Here is a 21,311-nt window from a genome sequence, read left to right as displayed (position 1 = left end):
CTGGCCTATGGACTTAGTGCTCTACTCCTGCCCTGCAAGGTTTCAGCCTGTTCCAAGAATACCCCTTTCAGTGGGGTACAGTGCGTGCTCTGGAGCTGTGACCAGAGGAATGTGCCCATGACATGCTGCCTCTATTAATTTCTGTAAGGCCTTTGCTGGGATTTCCACGCAAGCCCTATGTCGGGAATAGATCGTCCTCCCTCTTTGCAATCAGCACCACAGAGAGTCAAAGCTTCAGGCTATTATGACTTTATTTTGCTTGAGACTAGCCTTTCTACAAATGCAGACTCACAGGAGCTTGCAGACTGCCCCAGGCCCTAACCAACTAATCTATGATCTCTAATCAGAGAAGACAAACCAGAGGGTTGTGAAGTTGCTGACAATTTGCCCATGAACCTCATGGCCAAAGTTGCTTTGCTGAGATGCCCCTCCGTTAGGGTGGTTCCCTCCTACACTGGCTTCTAAGGGTGGCTATCCTGCCAGTGCATATAAGCCCTGTCCCTAACTTTTCCCACTTTGCTTTGCGATGCGCCCTAGCGTCTCTCAAGTCACACCCCTCTTCCTCGGAAACTTGAGTTCTTATGGTGGAGGGAGGTGGCAGCGACTCAGCCTGGGCCAGCTGTTTGTCAAGGCCTTCAGAGGAATCTCTCCCAGGGTCTTGGGGCTGTAGGGAAGGTCCCTCCCCTAGGCTTTGATCTAGCTGTTCCAACTCTGATTCAGAATTGGAGCTGTCAGACATCTCAAAGGGCTTGGACTCATCCCTGACACCCTATTACATTAATTCCCAAACTGTGTCCAATAAGAGGACTGCAAGAAATCTGTTGCTTAAATAATTCAAGCCTTCTGGGAGCCTAAAGGCTTATGGCAAGGATACCTCCACTGACCACCTCTTTAACCATGAATCTGGCCGCCCTGTGTGTCCTGCCCCATCTGAAGTTGGGAGGTATATGCCTTACTGGACCTTCTCTATGGCTGCCCATTGTTTGCACAGTTCCTTGCCTAGTGCATGGGAGTGGAACCTCTGCACCATGAGCCTAATCCAGCCCACAGAGCTTCCCCATCTGGCCCACAGAGCCGAGGGAGAGCTGTCTGCCTCTCTCCCTGATGATGGTTCAAAGACCTTTCAGTACTTCTTTTCTTCTAGCAAGCCAATTTAGTTGCCCTGGATGGCTGATAGGTCATGTGCCTGGCTATGAATTTTGGAAAATTACTGTTGTTATTGATGTGTCACCTTTTTCTGTGTTTTGCTTTTATGTTTGGTGGGGTTGGGGGGTTGGCATTGTGTTTATAGAATTGTTGTGAGCTTGGGGTGGGGGGCAGAGAATGGCCCGCCTTTCTGAGATTCAGAGCCATACAGTGCAACCACAGTTGGAGTGAGGGGCTTGGGCACCAGGATTGGGAGCCTGAGAACACCTCAAGAGCAGGAGAAGGGGGCAACAATTGAAGCAGGTAGGCAGGAACACTTTGTGTTAAGTAGCAAAGTGGACAGCCCTTGAAAGGCAGGATAAGGCTGGTGACTGGGAGCACGTGACTCCCTGTTTGCGATGTCTTTACTGGCTTCCGGTTAATTTCCAGACACAATTCTAGGTATTGGTGATGGGCTTTAAGCCCCCTGCTTTGGGGCAGGTTATCCGAAGGATTACCGTCATCAGGATGAGTCTGCCTGGCTACGGCGATCTTTGGGAGAGGCCCTTCTTTGTGTCCCGCCAAAGCAGGGGTGTGTGAGGCAGACACCCAAGTGGGCTTTCTCAGCAGTTGTGCCTGGACTCTAGCGCTCCTTTCCTAGGAGGACCAATGAGACCCCTGTCTGGTGGGCTTCTGCTGGCAGGCAAAGATATTTCTGCTCAGACCAGCCTTTGGACTGTCAAGTGGATGGTGTTCTCTTGCCGCTGGGTGACGGTGGATGGTTTTTAGTTGGCTGCTCTTTTGATCTGCTCTTGTTTTTTTTTAATATGTCTTTGTTATTTTATTATATTATTTTGTAGTTGTTATTTCGTATTATTGTTAGCTGCCCTGGGCATATAATTGCCGAAAGGTGGGATTAAAATGTAACAAATGAATCCACGCGTGCCAAATTAGCAAAGCTGCCCATTGTGCCTCTCCCTAATCAACCATTCTGGCCTCGGCTCCTTCCAGCCAGCCTCCTTTGGGGACAGGCGATGCTCCCTCAGCTCTGCATTGCATGCAGTTGCTGCCAATAATGGAGAGGTAGCCGAATTCACCTGCCCTCCAAGGGAGGCTGCCTGTTGTACCTTTGCACGCAGTCGCTTCCCTGGGCTGGCCTGGAAGACGACAGCACACCCAGATCAAGGACTGCCCCAAGAAATGCTGTGGGGTGGGGCGGCTCCTCGGGGAGAGGGTCATTCTTGGTTCTTAACACATGCTACAAATCTACCTTTCCTGCTGCAGGATTGAGTCCAAGTTTAATTCAGAGTCAACAGGGCCTCTGGTGTTGGATGCTTGGCCAGTGCTGCCCATGGAGGCTGCACCACTTCCGGCAACGGCATACGTCCAAAATACTGCGGTGGTGAATCTGTCTTCCATTTTGCTCATTCTCCTGCTAGACCCTAACACTGCGAGGACAATTTCTGCTTCACCGCAGGAGCTACATTTCCAGTCTTTTTTTTTGTCTGTCCGTTTTCTCATTTCCTTTTTTTTAAACAAGACACCTGTAAAAAAAAATCCATTATTATTTAGAATTTATGGTACGCTCTCTCCTGAATCTGTAAGTACCTTTTGAGACCATTTGCACCAGGCCTTTCTGGATTGGCAAGATCAACCTTTGCTTATCTCATGAGCTGTAGTTTTGTGCCATGTGGGTTTTTATGAAAAATGACACCAGTTTTTCTGGCGCTGGTTCTTTTGCTCAAAATGACCTGCCTTGCATTAAGAGGATGAGGTTCCCTCTGCCTTTGTTCTCCCATTTCCAGTTTCAGGCTGTCTCTTCCATGTATGCCCCACAGAATAGAGGGAACATCTCGGCTACATACTTAAAGAACTTTTAAACGGATTTAGCTGTGGTGGCTTTTCCTGAGAATTCTCTCCACTCCTTCCAGAATTGTAACTCCCAGAGTTTTTGAGGGGAGTGGGGGTGGAAGAAGCTATTGGCATTCAACTGTTATGTGCATGGTCAAAATTAGGTACAGAATTCAGCAAATCCCAGCAATCTGGCTTTGGGTTTTTGATTTTTTTTAAAAGCAAACTGCTATTCCTTATGCCAGTCTTCCCCAAACTGGCACCCTCCAGCATGACTGGATGGGAGGATGCTTGGAGTTGTGGTCCAAGCATGGAGGAAGGCCTCCCTTTGCCATAATGGCTTCTTATGGCTGTGAAGATAGGCTTGAAAGTGTTGTGGCCAGTAGCATCTCAGAAGCCAGCAGTGTTGGGAGAAGGAGCTGGAGCTGAAAGAGGGAGGGGTGAAGGGAGGCTTGCCTAAAACCACCGACTGAGTTTGCAGCAGAGGTGAGATTCGAACCAAGGATTCCCAGCTCAGTTTCTTACCTGCCATCTGACGGTAACTGTCCATACCGATTATCTCATGCTGCCATTACCTTAGCATGGATTGGCTTTTGGTACCCAAAGGCTTTCAGTTGCAGCGGGTTACCAGAAGCTACTGTGTGCTGAGATCAGCTCATACTGTCGGCATGCTCAGCCCTTAGCAGTGCCAGGGGAAATTGGCACAGGCCAATGGAACACCCGACTGTGTGTCTCTTCCTCTGTTTCAAGCTGTGGGTCATGCAGAGAAGGTTATAAGCCAGAGGCTCATTTCACACAGAGGGTGTCTTGATTGCCTCAAAGTTCATGCAGAGGCAGCCTGGAGGCTTTGAGCCAGGAGGCTGAGGGTGGTGCCCGTTTATGCCACAGATTGACTTAATGGGGATGCTGATCAGGAGGGCATAACATGGCAGCAGCAGGAGGACAACGCAGTGACACTGCCCTGTTCATTCCATTGATCCCATTGATCCAGCTTCTTTTATTATGAAATCCGAAAGGATCGTTGGTCCGACTCCAGGCAGGCTGTGTCAGAAGACTTGTTTTCCAGCGCGAGAGACATACAGAAGCATTCTCTGGAAATGCCTGAAACATCTGCCTGGAGAAGGCTCTGTGGGTACAATGCTTGCGCTCTTGCCTGCACAGCTGATCCGGCTGAAGGCCTCATTCCCAGCCTTTTCAGATCCTGTCTGTTTGCAGTGATCCTGTAGCCCACCATTCCCCAACATGGTGCCCTCAAGGGGTTGGACTACAACTCCCTTCATTTTCACACATCTGGAGGTTGTTGATGGTGGGGAGGCCGGGGGATGGGCGACTGGTCTCCATCCAGTCGAATTAGGCAGGAGAAGGAAGACGGCACTGCTCTTGGCTGCTTTCTTCTTTGTTTGATCATTTGGCCAGCTTCTTCCTTGATTAATTTTCCTGAGTTAACTCACAGCTGCAACAGAGCAGGAAGAGCAGAAACAAAGGTGATTGTGATAAAGGCTGGTATTAGAAATGGAGGCTTTTAATTTAAAAGGCTTCGCAAAGAGTCCAAAATATAATCAGATTTCTCTTGCGACCAGCCCTGCCTCTTTGACTTTAACCTCCAAAGATTTCCGCCAAGATACCTCTTATTTACCCTCCACCGTAATGGCATAATGAGGGCTCCCACTGCTTCCTTAATATAACTGCTGCGTCTTCTGTGACTTTCAGACACTTATGCTGTAAATGTTGCTTATCAGTACAAATGGGAACCGTTTAATAGCTTGGGCAAGTTTTGATAAAAAAGAGAGAGGGAGGAAGAACCTTCCCCTTTGATAATAGTCTGTGATTAACTCCTCATTAGCAGCAGCCTCAGAGACACAACTGTTTTCTGACAGTAAGTCCAACTGGTGCTGTTCCTCCTGTATTACGCACTCCTGTCGGTAACATACACACAGCCACGCGAAGGGTGGCACTCACAGCAGGTAGTGAGTCCAAAGGGCTGCTCAGACTAGAGAACCCACCCTGCTGAGTCATTAATGGGGACAGAGAGCCGCTAGTGTGGGTGTTCCGGCCCCACTACAGCAGCGCTGTTACAAAGCCAGTAAACATTCCCGGCTTGAGGCGAGCAGATGCTATTTGGCTGCAGGTGGCAGTGCTGGTTTAAACTGTACAGCTGGGCATAAGATGCCTGCTGTTAATTTGTGGGGCGAAATGTTTTGACCCCTGACGATGAAGCTGTCGTGTTGTAAGGGAATGTGTTCTGTCGCTGCTGGTGAAGGGCGGTGTCATATCCATGTCAAGATACCACCCGTGTCATCCCACTTTTCCTACGTCTCCTTTGAGGGAGCATGCCAAAAACGGTGCCTCTCGTTGTCACTAAGAGATCTGTCCATGACAATAGGTTGTAACGTGTGACAAATGGGTTTGTCGTTCTCTGATTTTAAACTTCCAGTGGATTTGCCGAAATTACAAAGGGAAAAATAACACCTCTGATACTTGGTCATGTATATAAGGCTAAAACGTGATCCTCACAAGGGCTGTAGGATCTTCAGAGGAGGGGCTTCTCTGAGCCCCCCCCCCCACTTACCAGTTGTCTGAGGCAAGGCAGGTGCTGGCAAGGAGCACTTTTTTTTTTACTGGCACTCACCCTGCCCCATGCCTTCCCTAGGGAGGCCTACTTGGCCCCAGCTTGTTGGGAACCTTCACGAGGCTGGTCAAAGACAACAACCTTTTTTCGTTTAAGTAGGGGCTTGCGTAGGGTTGCTTTATGAATTTGGTAGGGGGAGGCAGTGTTGCCGAGAAGCTCAGCCATGCGAGGAGCAAGTGGATCCTGGTGCTTGCCACCCGCCTTGTTTGTAACTGATGTTCATGAGCTACGTGTCCTCTTCTGTAGCTCAATCAACAGGCAGCGTTTCCCTCTTCCGAGTAAAAAAGCAATGGGAATTTCGAGGCTGGAGTCACATGATCCAAAGGGATCCTGCCACCGCCAGCCTTGCAACTTCCAGCTTGTTGAATAATTCACGTTCTTGTGCCCCTCGCTTTGTGGGCTTCTCTCAAATGCTACGTCTCATGTTTTGGCTTTGTCAGGGCCTGAGATTGAGCTGGCAGCAGGAATCGTTTTTCTTCAAGAGTTTCACCGTCAGAGTTGCAAAGCAAATACACCAGGAAAAGCCGCTGCAGATCAATAGCTGTAAGCTGACGCTTGGGCAGCTGGCCCTCAGGTCTGTTCCACAGCAAAGGGATAGAATGAGGACACCGCGCCCTACAAATATATGGACGAATCAGCAGAACCGAGAGGGCGAGGCCGCCAGACGTGGGCTGTCTCCTACCAGGAGCGAGTGGTGTGAAGGGCTAGCAAAGAACATTACAAGCTACACTTAAAGAATGCAAGATAATGCAAGTGCGCGTGCGTGTATTTATGTTTATAAACTTTAGACCCTATATTGCCTTTGAAAGATAGCTGGGTTTGGGCTCAACTCTGGAGGAAAGGAGTTCCACAGCTGAGGAGGAGCCACCACAACCCCTTTGAGTGTGCCTGTGGTCTTTATGCTTGCCACATAGCCACCAAGAGGCCATTGGTGGGTCCCTGTACAGATTGAAATGTGAACTTCCAACAACTCTGTGGCCAGGGTAGGCCAACACACATTCTGTTTTTATGAATAAGACCTGACGTTAATTTTTTTGCACATTTTTCACAGCACATGACCTGTTCTGCTGCATTCACATCAAAATAAAATCAGTGCAACCCGCCTGTGAAGCGTTTGGCCTAACCTCGTATCCATGCCTAAGCCAGAATAGCTGTATTTGCTCACATGCATCCTTGGTTATCTTTCTGCCTTCCCTCTCTTTCTTATCTTCCCCCTTTGTCAAACATTTAGATTGTAACTTTCTTGGGGCAGGGAAGTGTGTGTCTTGCTAAGGCTGGTCTGTCAGATCAGAACCATGTACATCAACTATACAATGATGACAAAGAGTAGGATAATGCTGAAGCTGTAGCCTACAGTGGATGTGGTGTATCTAGTATAGCGACTTCCCCCGACCTGGTGGCCTACAGATGGTTTGGACTTCAGCTCCAATCAGGTCCAGCCAGCATAGCTAATGGTCAGGCATGATGGAAGTTGTAGTTGAAAACATCTGGCGGGCATCAGGTTGGGGAAGGCAGCAATAGGGATGGGCAGCTGTGACATGCATCCCCTCCCCCCACCAGCTGCCGCCTCTTTCCACTTGGTGCAAAGATGTGCATTGTAGCTTTGTCCCAAGATCTGATGCTGGGCTTTGTGATCATCCCAGGGCCTCCTGGGCCTTGGCACCTTGGGGTATTCAGTTTGCGGGGAGGGGGAATGCTATTTTAGGCCCTGACAGTTGGCAGTCAGCATTGTCCTCCAATATCAAAGTGTAGAACACAAACAAGAAAAGTGGTTTTATCTTACCCACCCCCTTTGTAGCTGAAGTTTAAAAGGAACATCCCATGCCGTTGTTCTGTGGGCCTGATAAACGTTTCCATTATCATTCCACCGAGCCGGCATATGATGCTGGGATTGTGTTGCCTTCCAGGTTTTAATGACAGGAAGCTGGAATTCTGAAAGCTGCTTCCATCTGCAGCCCATTATTATTATTATTATTATTATTATTATTATTATTAAAAAGCCATTAAAAAGGCTTATTTACTAGCTGTCAATTCCAAATAGCTTCAGAAAAGCTTCCTCTCCATCCCCGGCGATCGCATCCCAACAGCCGCTCAGCACAAGGAGCTTGCAGGGAAAGAGCAACACTCAAAGAGCCTGACATCAATCCAGCCAGTTAATCCCGCAACTCGGAGACTCTCCTACCTGAGGTAGCTCGGCAGAAACCTCGATGACCTTTACGGCTGTTTTTCATGGCCTGTTTGCAGCAGAGGCTGAGCTTGGGGCTTGAAATAGCTTCACCAAAATTGTTAAAGGATTTGGATGCTTATATGGGTGGCAGGAATATCCATAGCTAGTGTACTTAAAAATTGGACAACTGAGACCACATAGTAAAATTGTGTGCTGATCTTGCACAGATTTTGCCATTTTCCCAACAAAACTGATAGAGGTTGTATCTCAGGGCCATTTCTGAAGTCCCCCCTCCCCGTCCCCACCAATCCATCTTCAAATCCATATAGAGCTGGCATTTGTGGTCTCTGTGCAGCTCCACAAATGAGATCCTGTGTGTGCACAGGCCAGAGCTTGGAACTTTCTAGAGCCGGGGGTGTTGAAGCTCTTTCACCCCGAGGGCCAAATTCAATTTCAGAGAAGCTCCTGGGGGCCTCATTCCAGTGGTGGGCAGGGCTGAATGCAAAAAGTCCCAGGCTTTTATTGCCAGTCATTCAGCCTTAGGAGAGGCATTTCAGCTTTTTAGAATAGGGGAGAAAACTGCACAAAAGCCAGGAAACCACTAAAGGATTGTTGGTCAAGGGGAAAGGATGTCAGGGATGAGTCCAAGCGCTTTGAGATTTCTGATAGCTCCGACTCTGAATCTGAGTTGGAACAGTTACATCAGAGGAACCTCCCTAGTGAGCCAAGATGCTGGGAGAGATTCCTCTGAAGACATTGACAAACGTGGCCCAGGCTGAGTCGTTGCCCCCTCCCTCCACTGTGAGAACTCAAGTTTCCGAGGAGCAGGTGGAAGAGGGGTGTGACTTGAGAGATGCTAGGGCACGTCGTAAAGCCAAGCAGGAAAAGCTAGGGGCAGGGCTCAGATGCACTGCCAGGATAACCACTCTTGGAAGCCATCGTAGGAGAGAGCCGCCCTGAGGGAGAGACATCACTGTGAAACTAGTCTGGCCATGAGAGGTTCACGCCCAGACTGTTGGCAACTCTATTAGGGATTGCACATTAGTGGTTTAGGGGCCTGAGGCAGTCTGAGAATGTTCCTAGAATCTGCATTTGTAAAGAGGCCAGTTCCTAGCAAAATAAATTAGTGACAGCCTGAAGCTTGTCTCCGGGTGGTGTTGATTGCGAAGGAGGAAGGATGATCTGCATCTGACAAAGGGGTGGGGCCAAAGGAAGGGGTGTGGCCATCTGGAGAACCCTGGAGGGTCAGATGGGGACCTCAGAAGGGCCACATTTGGCCCCTGGGCCTGGGGTTCCCCACCCCTGTTATGGAGTTTTAGCTAAAGGGTAAAGAGAAGGTGTTGCTGACCCCCATCCATTGGGCACTGAGTGGATACCAGTGCATGTGCCCCAAGGCATTGGGTGAATACCCTCTCTGTCAGTTTCCTTCTGTCTCATCTCACCACCCCCACCACCAATCTCATTAGCTGCAGCAGGAGCCGTTTCCAGAATGTTCTTCCCTCCACAAGCATCTTTGCCTTCAATTCTTTTTTCTTCCTCCTCCTCCTTTATAACAGAATTCAGTTGGTTTCCAGGTAGTTGTGGTTGTGAGGGTTCCTTCTGATATTGCTCAGTCTTGCTATTACACCTGTATCTTTTTTGCTCACCGAACTTTTGGCATCTACTTGCAAAGCAGGTGCTGTATCACTGACCTATGGCCTTTCTTTGATTGTCATGGGTCAATTGTACGATTCATCTCAAATTTGGAGAAGACCAATGTGCATATGTAAGACCCTTTACTTATCTACTGTGTAATAACAGAAGCAACCCTGACATGGGCATGGAATTGCCGTGCATCGAAGCGGTGCTGGAAGCAGCCCCCAAGGATCATGTGAGAACTTTCCTGAGAATGCCATGGGGATGAACAGCCCCAGTGCAGTAGTTTTTTACAGGTCCTTCCAGATGGCATCCACTCCAGATGTGCTCCTGTGAAGGCAGGCTCCACGTCACAGGAGACTCTAAAAAAAAGTGGATAAAGCCTGTCTGCAGCTGAGATCATGGAAGCTTTGGCAGGGTTTAGAACCTTGCCATTGATTCCCAAGCTGCAATACCATCTGCATTGTTTCTTTGAGGAACAGCCCCCATCATCCTGATGGTCAGTCTAGCAGTCCACATTTCTCTCCCCGCCTCCGTCCCACCTCATCCTTGCTCTGCACTTCCTGCTGGATTCTCTTGTGTTCTTCTGGGAGTGAACAGAGGGTTTTTTTTCTTCCTTTTTATGGTACAACCTGCTGGCTGGCCTGGATCCTGCTGGGGGTGGTAAAATTAGCAGCACTGACAGGTGCACAGGATCGAATGGCCCAAGGAATGAGGTTGCTCCCTTACAACACTAAACCTAGGGCTCCTCCTCTTCACCTCAGCTGACATGCGCAGGGCTTACAGTAACTGAATCCTCCTGTTTTGTTGGGTGTTAATGCATTGGGCCTATATGGAACATTAGTGCGTAGCCCTTTCCATCATACCACCAGACAGAGCATTGGGTGTGGCAGGGCAATTTTTTGCCTCTGGGCCGGTGGCCCTCGGCTGCAAAGCAAAAGAAGCACTTGGGGGATGTGCAGCTGCATCGCCCTCCCATTTGCCTTCCCCATGACCTGGGTCCCATCTGCCTGACATCCTCACCCAGGGGGGAGGCTGTTGTGCCGCGGAAGGATGGCCAAAAGATGTTGTCATAGGCTGAGGCTGAGCCAAGCTAAGAATGGTGTGGAAAAGTCATTCGAAACTTGAGAGTGGGACACAGCCTTGGAATTAATTACACACACAGTTTGTTTTCTTTATAGAAGTATAGTCTTGAAAAGAAGCTGGTAAACAGATCTTAATGCAATTATTGGCTTTGGAGTGCTTTTTTTTAATGGGAGTGCCAGGATTGGGGCGGGGGGGGGGCAGGAGGGAAAGGTCTGAGGTACTAGAGGTGGGAGAAAGGCATCTCAGTTGGGAGAAAGGCAGGCCCTGTAATTTGCAGAAAAGGGACCGGAAAAGCGGATGAACACCTTGTAAATGCCAGGGCACAATACGGCTCCTCTTTCCGGGATGCATGTATTTTTAACTCTGGCTGATGCACAGTCACTGCTCAGGGTCGCAGCTTGTTCTTTGCACTAAAAAAACCATTATTTCTTTTGGGTGGGACGTTCTTTAAAAAAAGAAAAGAAAAAGGCCTCGGTGCAACAGAGTTATTTAGATTTTTGAAATGTATTTAATGCTCAGGTGGGGTTACGGGAGTTGTAGTCCCAACACATCTGGAGGGCACCAGGCTACAGAAGGCTGCAGTACATAACACAAAAAACCTAAAATAATGCTTATAGAGCTCGCTATTTAGACATAGCACTTAGAATGCTCAAAGCACTTCACAACCATTATCTTTATAATCCTTGCAACAACCTCATAAGGTAGACCATTACCATATTATGCCCGCATTATGGGTGGTGAGCGTGGGTGGGGGGACTAAGATTGGGACTTGCTTAAGGCCACCCAGTGAGTTTGTAGCAGAGGTATGATTTGAACTAGCGGATGCCTTAGCCACTTGTCGTACCCCCTACACCACTACAGTGCACTAGCTTCTTGGATCAGGGAGGGGCAGAAGATAGATCTGGATCTCCTGGTCGACCTCCAAGCGATTTGCATTAGATCTACAAGGATTTCTGGCTCCCGATAATAGCAGCCACAAAATGATACACTGCTGAAATGAAGAAAGCTTGGGATAGCCAGGAGTGCATTTGTGGGTAGAAGGACTGTGAACTCTGTTCAGAACTTCTGGTAGTCCCCGGGCTCAGACTTCTTTCATCCTGAGTGCCTCTTGTGCCAGGGCCTGGTGGGAGGATCGTGGGGTTCTCGTAGAAAAGCAAAGTAGATCCTGCAAGCCTGATGTCTGCCCACCCCTTTCTTAGATAATGCATCACTAACACATAAAAATAGCACACACAAATAATACAATTAGGCCCAAATGGTAAAATACGAAACGTTAGAATTTCAGAGATTCAGCCCTGGAGATAAAACATCCTCAGAGTCAGCAAAGAAGTTCTCTGATGGACAAAAGAGAGGAAGGAGCAGTCTTCTCCACAGCAACACTTCCATTTGACCATATCTTGAAGTGCATGCTTAGATGTGGATGCAACACATTCTGATGTAGCATTTCTGCATAATATTTCCTGGGGAAGTCTATGACCATAATTCCAACTCTTTTTGACAGTTTCTGTACAGATACGTCAGCCACAAAAACATTGTGTGCTTCTCTACAGATTTCTTTGCTCGCACAATTGAATTAAAAAAGGGAACGGGAGAGGGCCCAGCCCTGAGACGTAGTCCTCATGCCCGGCAAAGAGGTTTCCTGAGCTAGTGCACCCCTTCCCACTCGCAGGGCTTGGAGGAAACAGGCCATGCCTTTGGTTTTTCAGCCACGTCCTTCTGCTCTGGTGAATGGGCGTCATTCTAGCGGCCTCACTCCCGGCTGGGAGCAGGCCACTGGGCTCTGGAGCATGACCAGCCTCTCTCGTGTGCGCCGTGAAAGCAGACTCACTTGGCGTTCCTGTAGTGCTTGCACATGTGCAGTGATGTAGTGAGGAAGCGCAGTGGCTGGAGCTAGGGCACGCGAAAGAGAGGGAGGGTCTACCAGTGGCCATGGTGGGGAAGGAAGTTGGTGGGTTTGGAAGCTTGATCCCCCGCCCAACGTTGCTCCGCAACGCGCAGTGGGGATGCAGATGGGTAAATGTTTGGTCTGAAGGATGGTGCAACAAGCGTGCTTTGCACCCCTCTTAACACCTCCCCCAGGGAAACGCTAGTGCTTCCGGGTGACTGGCCCAAAACACCCCTGCCTGTAATCGTCCAGGGGCTTCAAGAGTGTCCAATGCATGGCTCTTTCCCTGCCCCGGCTTCTCAGCATCTGCAACCAGGTCCTTCAGGCTAATGCCTGCATTTCATCCAATCACCTCATCCCTCCTTCTGTTTCAGTCTCCTCTCCCCCACCCCCCCCATTTTGGACTTTGGCTGGCTTCAGGAGGTGCCTCAGAGCTGCAGAAAACTCCAAGCTCCTCCCTGTCCCCTTTCACAAAGTCTCCCTCTCTCCCTGCTCAAGCATATCGGTGAAATTGAACCACCCAGTAAAGGTCAGAGCTCAAGCTTGGCTTAACACTTCGGGGGGGGGGGGGTGACTGAAAAGGGCAGTGTTTTTATGGCCCGTGGCTCTAGTGCTGCTGCCGATGGAAAGACCACTGTTCTGTGCTAATAAAACGTCTGATCTGTGCTTGGAGTGCCACACAGCTGTAAGAAAAATCACAAAGAGCCCTGCTGGATCAGACCAAAGGCCTCTCTAGTCCAGTCTTCTGTTCCCAAAGTAGCCAGCCAGACGCCCCGATGGGAAGCCCACAAGTAGGTAATAGCACCTTCTCGGTCATGTTCCCCAGCAATGGGCATACAGGGCCATCCTTCCTCTGACACTGGAGGTCATATATAGCCATTCTGACTAGTAGCCATTGGTAGCCCTATTGTCCATGAATTTATCCAATCCCCCCTTAAAGCTGTCCAAATTGGTAGCCATCTCTACACCTTGTGGTAGCAAATTCTACAATTTAACTATGTCCTGTGTTCCTTTTATCTGCCCTGAATCTCCCACCATTCATCTTCATGGGATGACCCCATTGGATTCTGGTGTTATGAGAGAGGGAGAAAAATGTCTCCCTGTCCATTTTCTCCACACCAGGCATCATTTTGTACACCTCTGTCATGCTGCCTCTGCCCCTGGGAGCTTCTGCCTGACCCTGGTGACCTCAGTGCCCCAGGCAAGGGAAAGTTTAGCATCTTCTCTGCTGTGTCTCATTTCTTGTCGCCCATAGAATTTAATGGGAGCCATTGAGAACTAAGTCTCCCTTGCCCCATCATCTGTAAAACCTACAGATGTTTTGGATTTCAGCTCCCATCAGCCAGCATGGCCAGTTTACAGGAATTATGGGACATGTAGTCTAAATCATGTGGTGGGCATGAGGTTGAGTACCTCTGCTGTAGTGCAATGGGACCTTGGGGATTTTTAAAAAGATAATAGTGACATAACACAGGAATCGGTCCCCAGATCAGACATGAGGGGGAGAGAGCTGGCCCGTTGTTTGGGCAACATGGCTTCTGGACTAGGCACCTGGCACTGTATCCAGTGGGGCTGTCCACCGGCCATGGTGGCGGGGAACGATGAGGTTGTAGCCCAACACATCACGAGGGCAACAGGCTGAGGAAGGCTGCTCTACTGACAAACATGGAAGCACGTTGGGCGGGACCACTGGTGCCGCCACAGGCGGAGCAGGGGCGCCGTGGTGCTCTGCATGGCTCCTTGCCCTTCCCTGTGGAGAGCAGCAACAAAAAAGTGGGCCAGAATGTGCAGATCTTCCAAAATCACGTCTTGTGGTGGTGGTGGTGGAATTCAGCATCCCTTGGCCCAGAATGTCAGTTCTGCCCAAGTAGGTGTTGAATGTGGTGAGTGCAGCACACAGCTGCACACACTCCGGGGACGGGAGGTTGATCCAGAGTTGGGCTACTGCACCGTAAGCTTCTTGGGGACCCCGCAGTGCCCCACCAGCCCTTTCTTCCTTACCCGTCCTCCTTTTGTGCCTTGGCGCCCTGTTTTGTGCGCTCTGGCTCTGAAGATGTTTGCTTCCTGTCCGGTAAGGTCTTGGCTGTAACTGTCCTGTACAGAGGCCATGCTAGCCAGTGGGGCCATGGTGCTGTGGACATTGTTTCTGCCACAGTTGTCAGAGTCAGCCTCATCATCTATTACCCATAACGCACCTAAGGAGCGCTAGATGCTGTCCATTATTTAAAAGCTCCAACAAGGCCTTGCCTGCAGGCTTACAGTCCAAATTAGACAGGAGAGGAGGGAGGAGTTATGTTATGGTAGAGGTCTATAGAGTATGATTAACTGATTCGGATCCCAGAGTTCACCTTTGGGGGCAAGGGGCCAAGATGGCTGTAGGCTGAATTGTAGATTGTAAGCACCTTGAGGGCAGGGGTCTGTCTTCTTTCTAGCTACTCTATAAAATGCCATGCACTTTGATGGCTCTATAAATAATCACTGAGGGACTATAAATAAACAGTCACAGACTTCTGAGCAAAAACACCACAGAAATCAAGTCAGCCCCTACCACTGAGAGTTTACAAATCTTACACTTGGTGCTTCTTTCATCTTGACAGCAAAAGATCCTCACACCACAGTCTACTGGCTGGACTCTCTCAAGTGTTTGCCACAACAGACAAACCCAGCCAAGGCTTCTAGAATCTTAGGCCAGTAATCCTGGCTTCTCCCACTTCAGAGACTTGAGCAGACAGCAGATGAATCTACTGGGGCTGGGGTGGGGGGCAGGCAATGAAATGTCAAGGCATTTGTGATTGCCGGATGATGGCCAGTGGGCCATTGACACCCTCTTGACAACTTTTCTTGGAGCATCTCAGTAAAGGGAAGCCGTTAAGACTGGTTTGGGCTGCAGTTATTTTGGGTTGGAACAGTTCAGTCACTTCAGGTCAGGGACTGAAATACAAGCCTTAAAAAAAGAAGAATAAATCATAGATTTATTTTGCCATCATAGATTACATATACAGTCCACACAAATATTCAGTGGGATAGCTGCCCAGTGAGTGAGATTTTGTGAACGTAGGGGGTGTGCCGATCACAGTGGCTGAATGCCTGCGCATCTTCATGCTCAGCTCTAAACATGTGGCTGGTTATTTCAAACCAGTATTTGAAATTTAGCGCCCATCTGCCACAGCCTTCCTGATCACTGTCTCAGTGACTCACTGAGTATCCGCCATGATCTCATAGTCATTACGCATAGGCCCTTTTCTCCTGCCCTCTTCTGCTTGTCTCCCCTCCTCTACACACACACATGCACGCATGCCCTCTCCCTCTCTGTGCATGGCCTTCATTTCTCACACCACCACAGACTTGTTGAAGGTGCTGTAAGATTTTACTCGTAATTTGGGTAATTATTTCATTGAAAGCAAAATCGTTCATTGTCTTTGTGTTTGCAGCCCATCCCTCCTAGAGACTTGGGTGGTTAATCCGATTCAAACACAGACACCGGATCTAAAATAGTTATTGAAATGTATAATGGCTTAATTTTAAAACCTACTCCATACGAGCTTACGCCCCACTTTGGGAGGTCAACCCAGACATTTAAGCATATCCGCAGATGCCTGAGCTCATATTTTGGGGAGCCCCCACCAGAAGGCATTTTGGAGAGCCAGCAGCCTCTTGCTCATTTGTCACCCAATTCATAGTGGGCACTCTTGGCTTTCTTTTCAGTGCAAGAAGAAACACACGCTGGTGTGCCCGGACTTCTCAAAGCATGGAATCTGCCCCAAAGGCGCCCAGTGCAAGCTGCAGCATCCCCAGAGGAAGCACCTGGCCAGAGACTCCTTTCAGCACGAGTGCCCAGCACCAAAGTGGGGGCCCCTTGCAGGTCAGACGTTGAGGTAAGAAGGCAGAACAGCTCGTGGAACGGCCGTCTTCCCACCTAGTCAGAAGCCTCGTATGTATTCCAGAATACCGTCAGTTGTTGAAGAGGCAGCTGGGATGACAAGTCTCTTCCCCTCAAATGGTTTCATATCCCCGGCAGGTTTGCACGGCTATTCACTATCATGCATGGGCACGGGCTCCTCAGACACGATGGAGACATTCCAAAGGGGATTATGTGTCTGTGACTGTGGTGTGTCCAAAGTGACTGTTGACAGAGGGTGTTGCTGAAAGGTCTGGCATTTGAACCCCTTCCTGGTCGCTGCCCATAGCAGTCCCGTCCTCTGGGAGTTCCGCTGCTGTGATGTGGGCCTTCATGGGCCCCCAGTACATATTCCTGTAGTTAGTTAGTTAGTTCACCTTACATTGTAGCCAGAGGTGGGATTAGTTGTCATGGGAAGGCCATTTGGAGGGGCCTCCCTGTGGCTGCTGTAACCTATGCTCCGTCACACAGTCTGAGGCAGGCCCATGTAAGGGCACAAGGCATCCCACAGCAGTTTGGGACGAGGCTGGGTATGTGTTCAGTTCTCATCCAAGCAATGCTGTCCTTGCATGCCTATGGTCTATCCTGTGCTACTTCACACATTCACTCTCTCTGGTCTGTAGCTCAGACGGTACAATTGTGAGGTCATTAGAGGCCACACCTGAACTCATCTACGTATCAGGAGTCACATGATGAGCTGTGTGTGTCCTGTTTTAAAATTACCTGCTTCCTTTGCTTCTCACATTTCTTTGTGTACAAGGTCCTAACCCAGAAGGCCATAAGCTGACTGCCTTGCAAGGAGGCATGGAGAGTGAAGGAGATCATCCTTGTTTCCTCCCAAGCCAGTTAGGTATGGGTCTTCATTGGGCCAAGCGACAGGGAGCTCAGCCTCTCTCCTGTACCCTTCCAATCCATACACTGCATACAAAAGTGTTAGAATGATCACACAGTGACTCAGACCTAGTTCTCAGTGAGGTAATCAACCTCAGTCTGGATTGTACCACCGCCGACTCTGGGTGGAAGCTCACATGATGGAATGCTTCTCCATACCGTACAAACAAAACAATCCCTGTACGTAGAAAACTAGCATGCCAGGGAGAAGAATTCTAGCCTAGCCTTCTCCCTGACATGCTAGTTTTCTATATGCAGGGATACGTTTGTTTATTTATGTTATGGAGGAGCATTCCCTCATATGAGCACCCATTTTCAGTCTGCAGTGGTACAGTCTGGATGCAGGTTGATCAGTTCACTGAATATTATACCCCAGTCTCTTCCCAACCTGAGTACAGTTCCAAGGACCAACCGGATCTTGCTGGCCCGTACAGAAGGTATTAGCCACTTCCTACTCCTAGAGACAATAAACAGGGATGGTCTGTTAAGAAGATGAGAGGAAGGTGCTGATATATTTGGGGCAAGTCCTGAATGGGTTTTCTTCCTTGAACTCAGGAGGAACAGTGCCTAAGCATCCAGGTGAGTAGAGTGGACTAGAGTGTTGGGATTAGAAGTGAGAGCCCCAGGTTCAAATCCCTCCTATGCCACAGACAGCAGAACAGGGAAGCAGCCTGGTACACTGGGACACACATCGGTGGATGCAGAAGGATGCCAGCCGCATCACAGGAGGCACCTTTCAGGCTGCGCTTCAAACTTGAGCGCATCAGCAGCCAGGCATCAGCATAAAACAGAGCCTCGTCAAGGTTGTTGTCCCAGGTGCCCTTGGGGGCCTATTGATCATGTCATTGTCATGATGTTGCAGGCTCCCTCCTTCCTAGGAAGCCACCCACTCAGCTGTGCACCCTTCACTCTGCGGAATCGCTCCCGGGAGCAGAGGAGCTTTCCCCCCCTTTCTTTCTCCACATTGGCCAGGGCACAAGCATCCCAGTTAGCAGCGCATCCTGCCCTTCCATCACCCCCAGCTCAGGAGTGGGTCCTTTCCCCATCCTGGGATTCTAGAACCACCCTGGCTCTTTGGGGTGCCATATGAACTGAATGGGAGGTTTTGTCTTTCAGGACGCTTTGAGAAAAGAGCTTTGTTCAGTCTAACCCTTCCAGCACCAAGTCAGAGAGCAGAAATCGAATGGCCGATGCTGGAGCCCTGTGTGTGTTTCTGCTTGGATTTGTTGGCGTTGGTAGCCCATGTTTTTGAGCAACTGGCGACCAGGCGCCTGGGTCTTTTCCCATCCTGGCTCCTCATGTTTGTTGTCAGACTGGGCTTTTGCTGAGGGCACCAGGATGCTGGGAATATGTTTGAGAGAGCTGAGCAAAGCTAGTCCAGCCTTCTGTCATGTGCCCCCGCCCCAAGTACTGAGAAACTGACCCACCCCTTCACATTACATATTAGAACAGATATATTTATATAGGCCCAAAATAGAAGAGGTGGGGCCATGCTAAATCTGTCTGCAGCGGTCCTGCCAGGAGCCTCTGCATCATTCCATCACATCACCTCGGATCTGTGCCCTTTCCCCTGCGTGTGGCTCCCTCCCCCATTTTGACTGAGTCTCTCAAACCTGGACAGATGAGGGGCAGCCCAACCCTGTGAGTTGTTTGGGGCAGCAGTGTTTTGAGGGAGTCAATGAAGCAGTGAATGACTCAGAAAGTCCCCCCCCCCCGATCTCATTGCAATGTTGCAGGGGTCGCTAAGGACTGGGCAGCACAGGCTGCTTTGCTCAAGTCTCCCACACAGGCCTCAAGACAAAGGAAAGGGGTTCAAACAGCCTCCAGCTTTCCTTCTTCTGCTCACAGGCTTGGCTTCCAGGCACCCAGCTGAGCTGTGGGGGGCCCTTCCCTCCCCGGCTGCCCTGAGCCCTTAAGTGCTGAATCCCGCATTCTCCAGAGCTGATGCCCTCTTCCTGCGTCATCCCCATCACGCTTGCCACTGCTGTTTCTTGTGTCCCTGTTGCCTGTTCCTCCAATGCTGCCTCTTGTGATGAGTGCAGGGAGGGAGGGTGGGCACCTCCATTGTCATGTTAATGGGACAGTTGGCTCCCTCTGTGTGATCACTCACTTCGCTGCAATTCACCGCCAGACCCTGCGTAGTTGGGCTGCCCCCCATTGTGCGGTGCAACTGTTTGGGAACAGGCAAACTAGTTTCCAGTACAGCACCCTTCCTCAAGCTGGTGCCCTCCAGATGTTTTGGACTTCTACTCCCATCAGCCCCAGCTAGTGTAGCTAATGGTCAGGAATGCTGGGAGCTGTAGTGCAAAACATCTGGAGGGCACCAGCTTGGGGAAGGAAGTCTGCAGTACCAGGATGGAGTTACTGAAGCATGTAGATTATATGGGGCATAGAGGTGCATCCCGTTTAACCCTCTCCCCTTTCCAAAGTGTCCTTGAGGATGAGGAAGAAACTGTGTAGAGTACAGACTGCCTCCCCTTTGAATACCAGGCAGCCCTGCTTTAGGCTTCCCAGTTGAGTGGCTGGAGTGGGGACTTCAGAAGTCTTTGTCCAAAGAGCATCTTGGCCACGAACTCATGGGGTTCCCCTTTTGCTCAGCCTCCATCCTGGCCAGCGATGCAGGATCACTGAGCGTATGACAAAGTTAAGGGATGTAAGTTAAGGAATTAGTAAGTTAAGGAGCTTTGCGCAGTTAGGATGTTCTGTACTCGGTCTGTTTGTTTGGGGGTGGTCTCTTTGTTTTTTAAATTGTTTTACTCGCTTTTAACTCTTTGCTACTTTGGGCACGTCTTTTAACGGAAAATTGATAACCATCATTCCCTTGGCTTTCTGAACTTTTGCCGGGTCTGCGATGTCCACACCGTGTCTTGGAAGGAGCCCCTTTCTCAGAGTTCTGAACAGAGACAGGAAGGCAGCTGTCGTTTCTCCTGTTTTGTATTTGTTTGTTTTTTAAGCGCCACCATGCCTGAGCCTTGGGGTAGGAGGGGAGTGTGGTCCAGCTCAAATTGACGAAGGGCTCAGGAAAGACAACAGGATTTTCTTACTACATTTGTCAACACAGCAAGACTGTTGGGCCCAACACTGGCGACTTGTGTGTTCAGGGCCAGCTTAGTGGCTGAACGGGGCTTTGAGTCTAAGACTCCTGCTACCAAACCCCAACCTCAGAGCCGCATGGGCACCACTCGGTAGTTAACCACCAATTCTAGCCCCCACTGAGCCAGGAAGTCACTGGGAGGGCTTGAGCTAGGACCCCTGTCTCCTCCTGAGTGCCTGATCTGTGAAATGGGAGCAGGAATGGCCATCTAATGAAGCTGCTACCTTGAGCCACATGGAGAGTGCAAGGTGGTGTGAATCTAATGCTGCAGACATCTGTGTGCTTGCTTGGCGGTAAATTCCCATTGAACCCAATGAGGCTTACTTCTGAGTAAACATGACTAGGATTAGGCTGCATGTGAATTAATTTAAAGGCTAGCTGACGTAGGACCAGGCAGCGGTTTTCTGGACAAACTGACCTGTATCCCTCATCAGCCCTCCATCTTGGGGGGAGGGGGGCGCAACTTGGCTGTGTGGACTGTGAAATCGGGGAAGAGCAGGAACGTCCCGATGCCCACAAGTCTCTCTAAATTGGTCCTTGAGAGTTCTCCTTGGAGCCCCCAGCCCTTCCTTGTATGGTAGCGCTTGGAGCAGCAGATACCCTTGTGGGCTCTCTGGAGTTATCCAGGGTGACAGAATAAACTTGGAATGCCATCCAGCTTATATCCCCTGCGTCAATGAGGTGTAAAATACCTCCTTGCTCGTTTTAGGTGAGAATGTGAGAGTTGGGAGGGGTGTCCATCAGGGCAGGAGAGGGGCACTGAGCCTCTGTCTGTGCAGTGCTGACGCTCCAGCCCCCTTTCAGGGAAAGGATGGGGCAGTTAGACGAGGAGAGCTTTTAAATAGCATGCTCCCTCTGCCTTTATTAGTGCTGCCAACAGGGATGTCAAACATGATAAAACATCACATTAGCTGGATTTGTTCAGAGGCGCAGGAGTCTTTGGGATGGGCCAGGACTTGAGCCAGTGTCAGGGAGCCAGGGGGTGGGGGAAGGGGGAAGGCAGATGTTCAGCGGCTGAATTGGAACCACAGCTGTATCCCAGCACCTGTT

At 49.8% G+C, this 21,311-nt stretch overlaps 1 protein-coding gene across 3 annotated transcripts in view; it reads left to right on the top strand.

Moving 5' to 3' along the window:
- The window catches only part of ZC3H3 (zinc finger CCCH-type containing 3), a 315,254-nt gene that overhangs the window by 259,892 nt on the left and 34,051 nt on the right, over positions 1–21,311 (top strand). For all 3 annotated transcript variants that reach the window (XM_084848552.1, XM_084848554.1, XM_084848553.1), the window contains exon 10: positions 16,084–16,253. In XM_084848552.1, coding sequence (XP_084704678.1) covers positions 16,084–16,253 — 170 coding nt within the window. The remainder of the gene's footprint in view (positions 1–16,083; positions 16,254–21,311) is intronic.

The sequence above is a fragment of the Heloderma suspectum genome, chromosome 4 (genome assembly GCF_057233095.1).
Source record: "Heloderma suspectum isolate Gila_16-S chromosome 4, 16-S_ref, whole genome shotgun sequence".
NCBI lineage: Eukaryota > Metazoa > Chordata > Lepidosauria > Squamata > Helodermatidae > Heloderma > Heloderma suspectum.
Note: the sequence above shows the minus strand (reverse complement) of the source record. Positions and strands in the feature narration are given on the sequence as shown.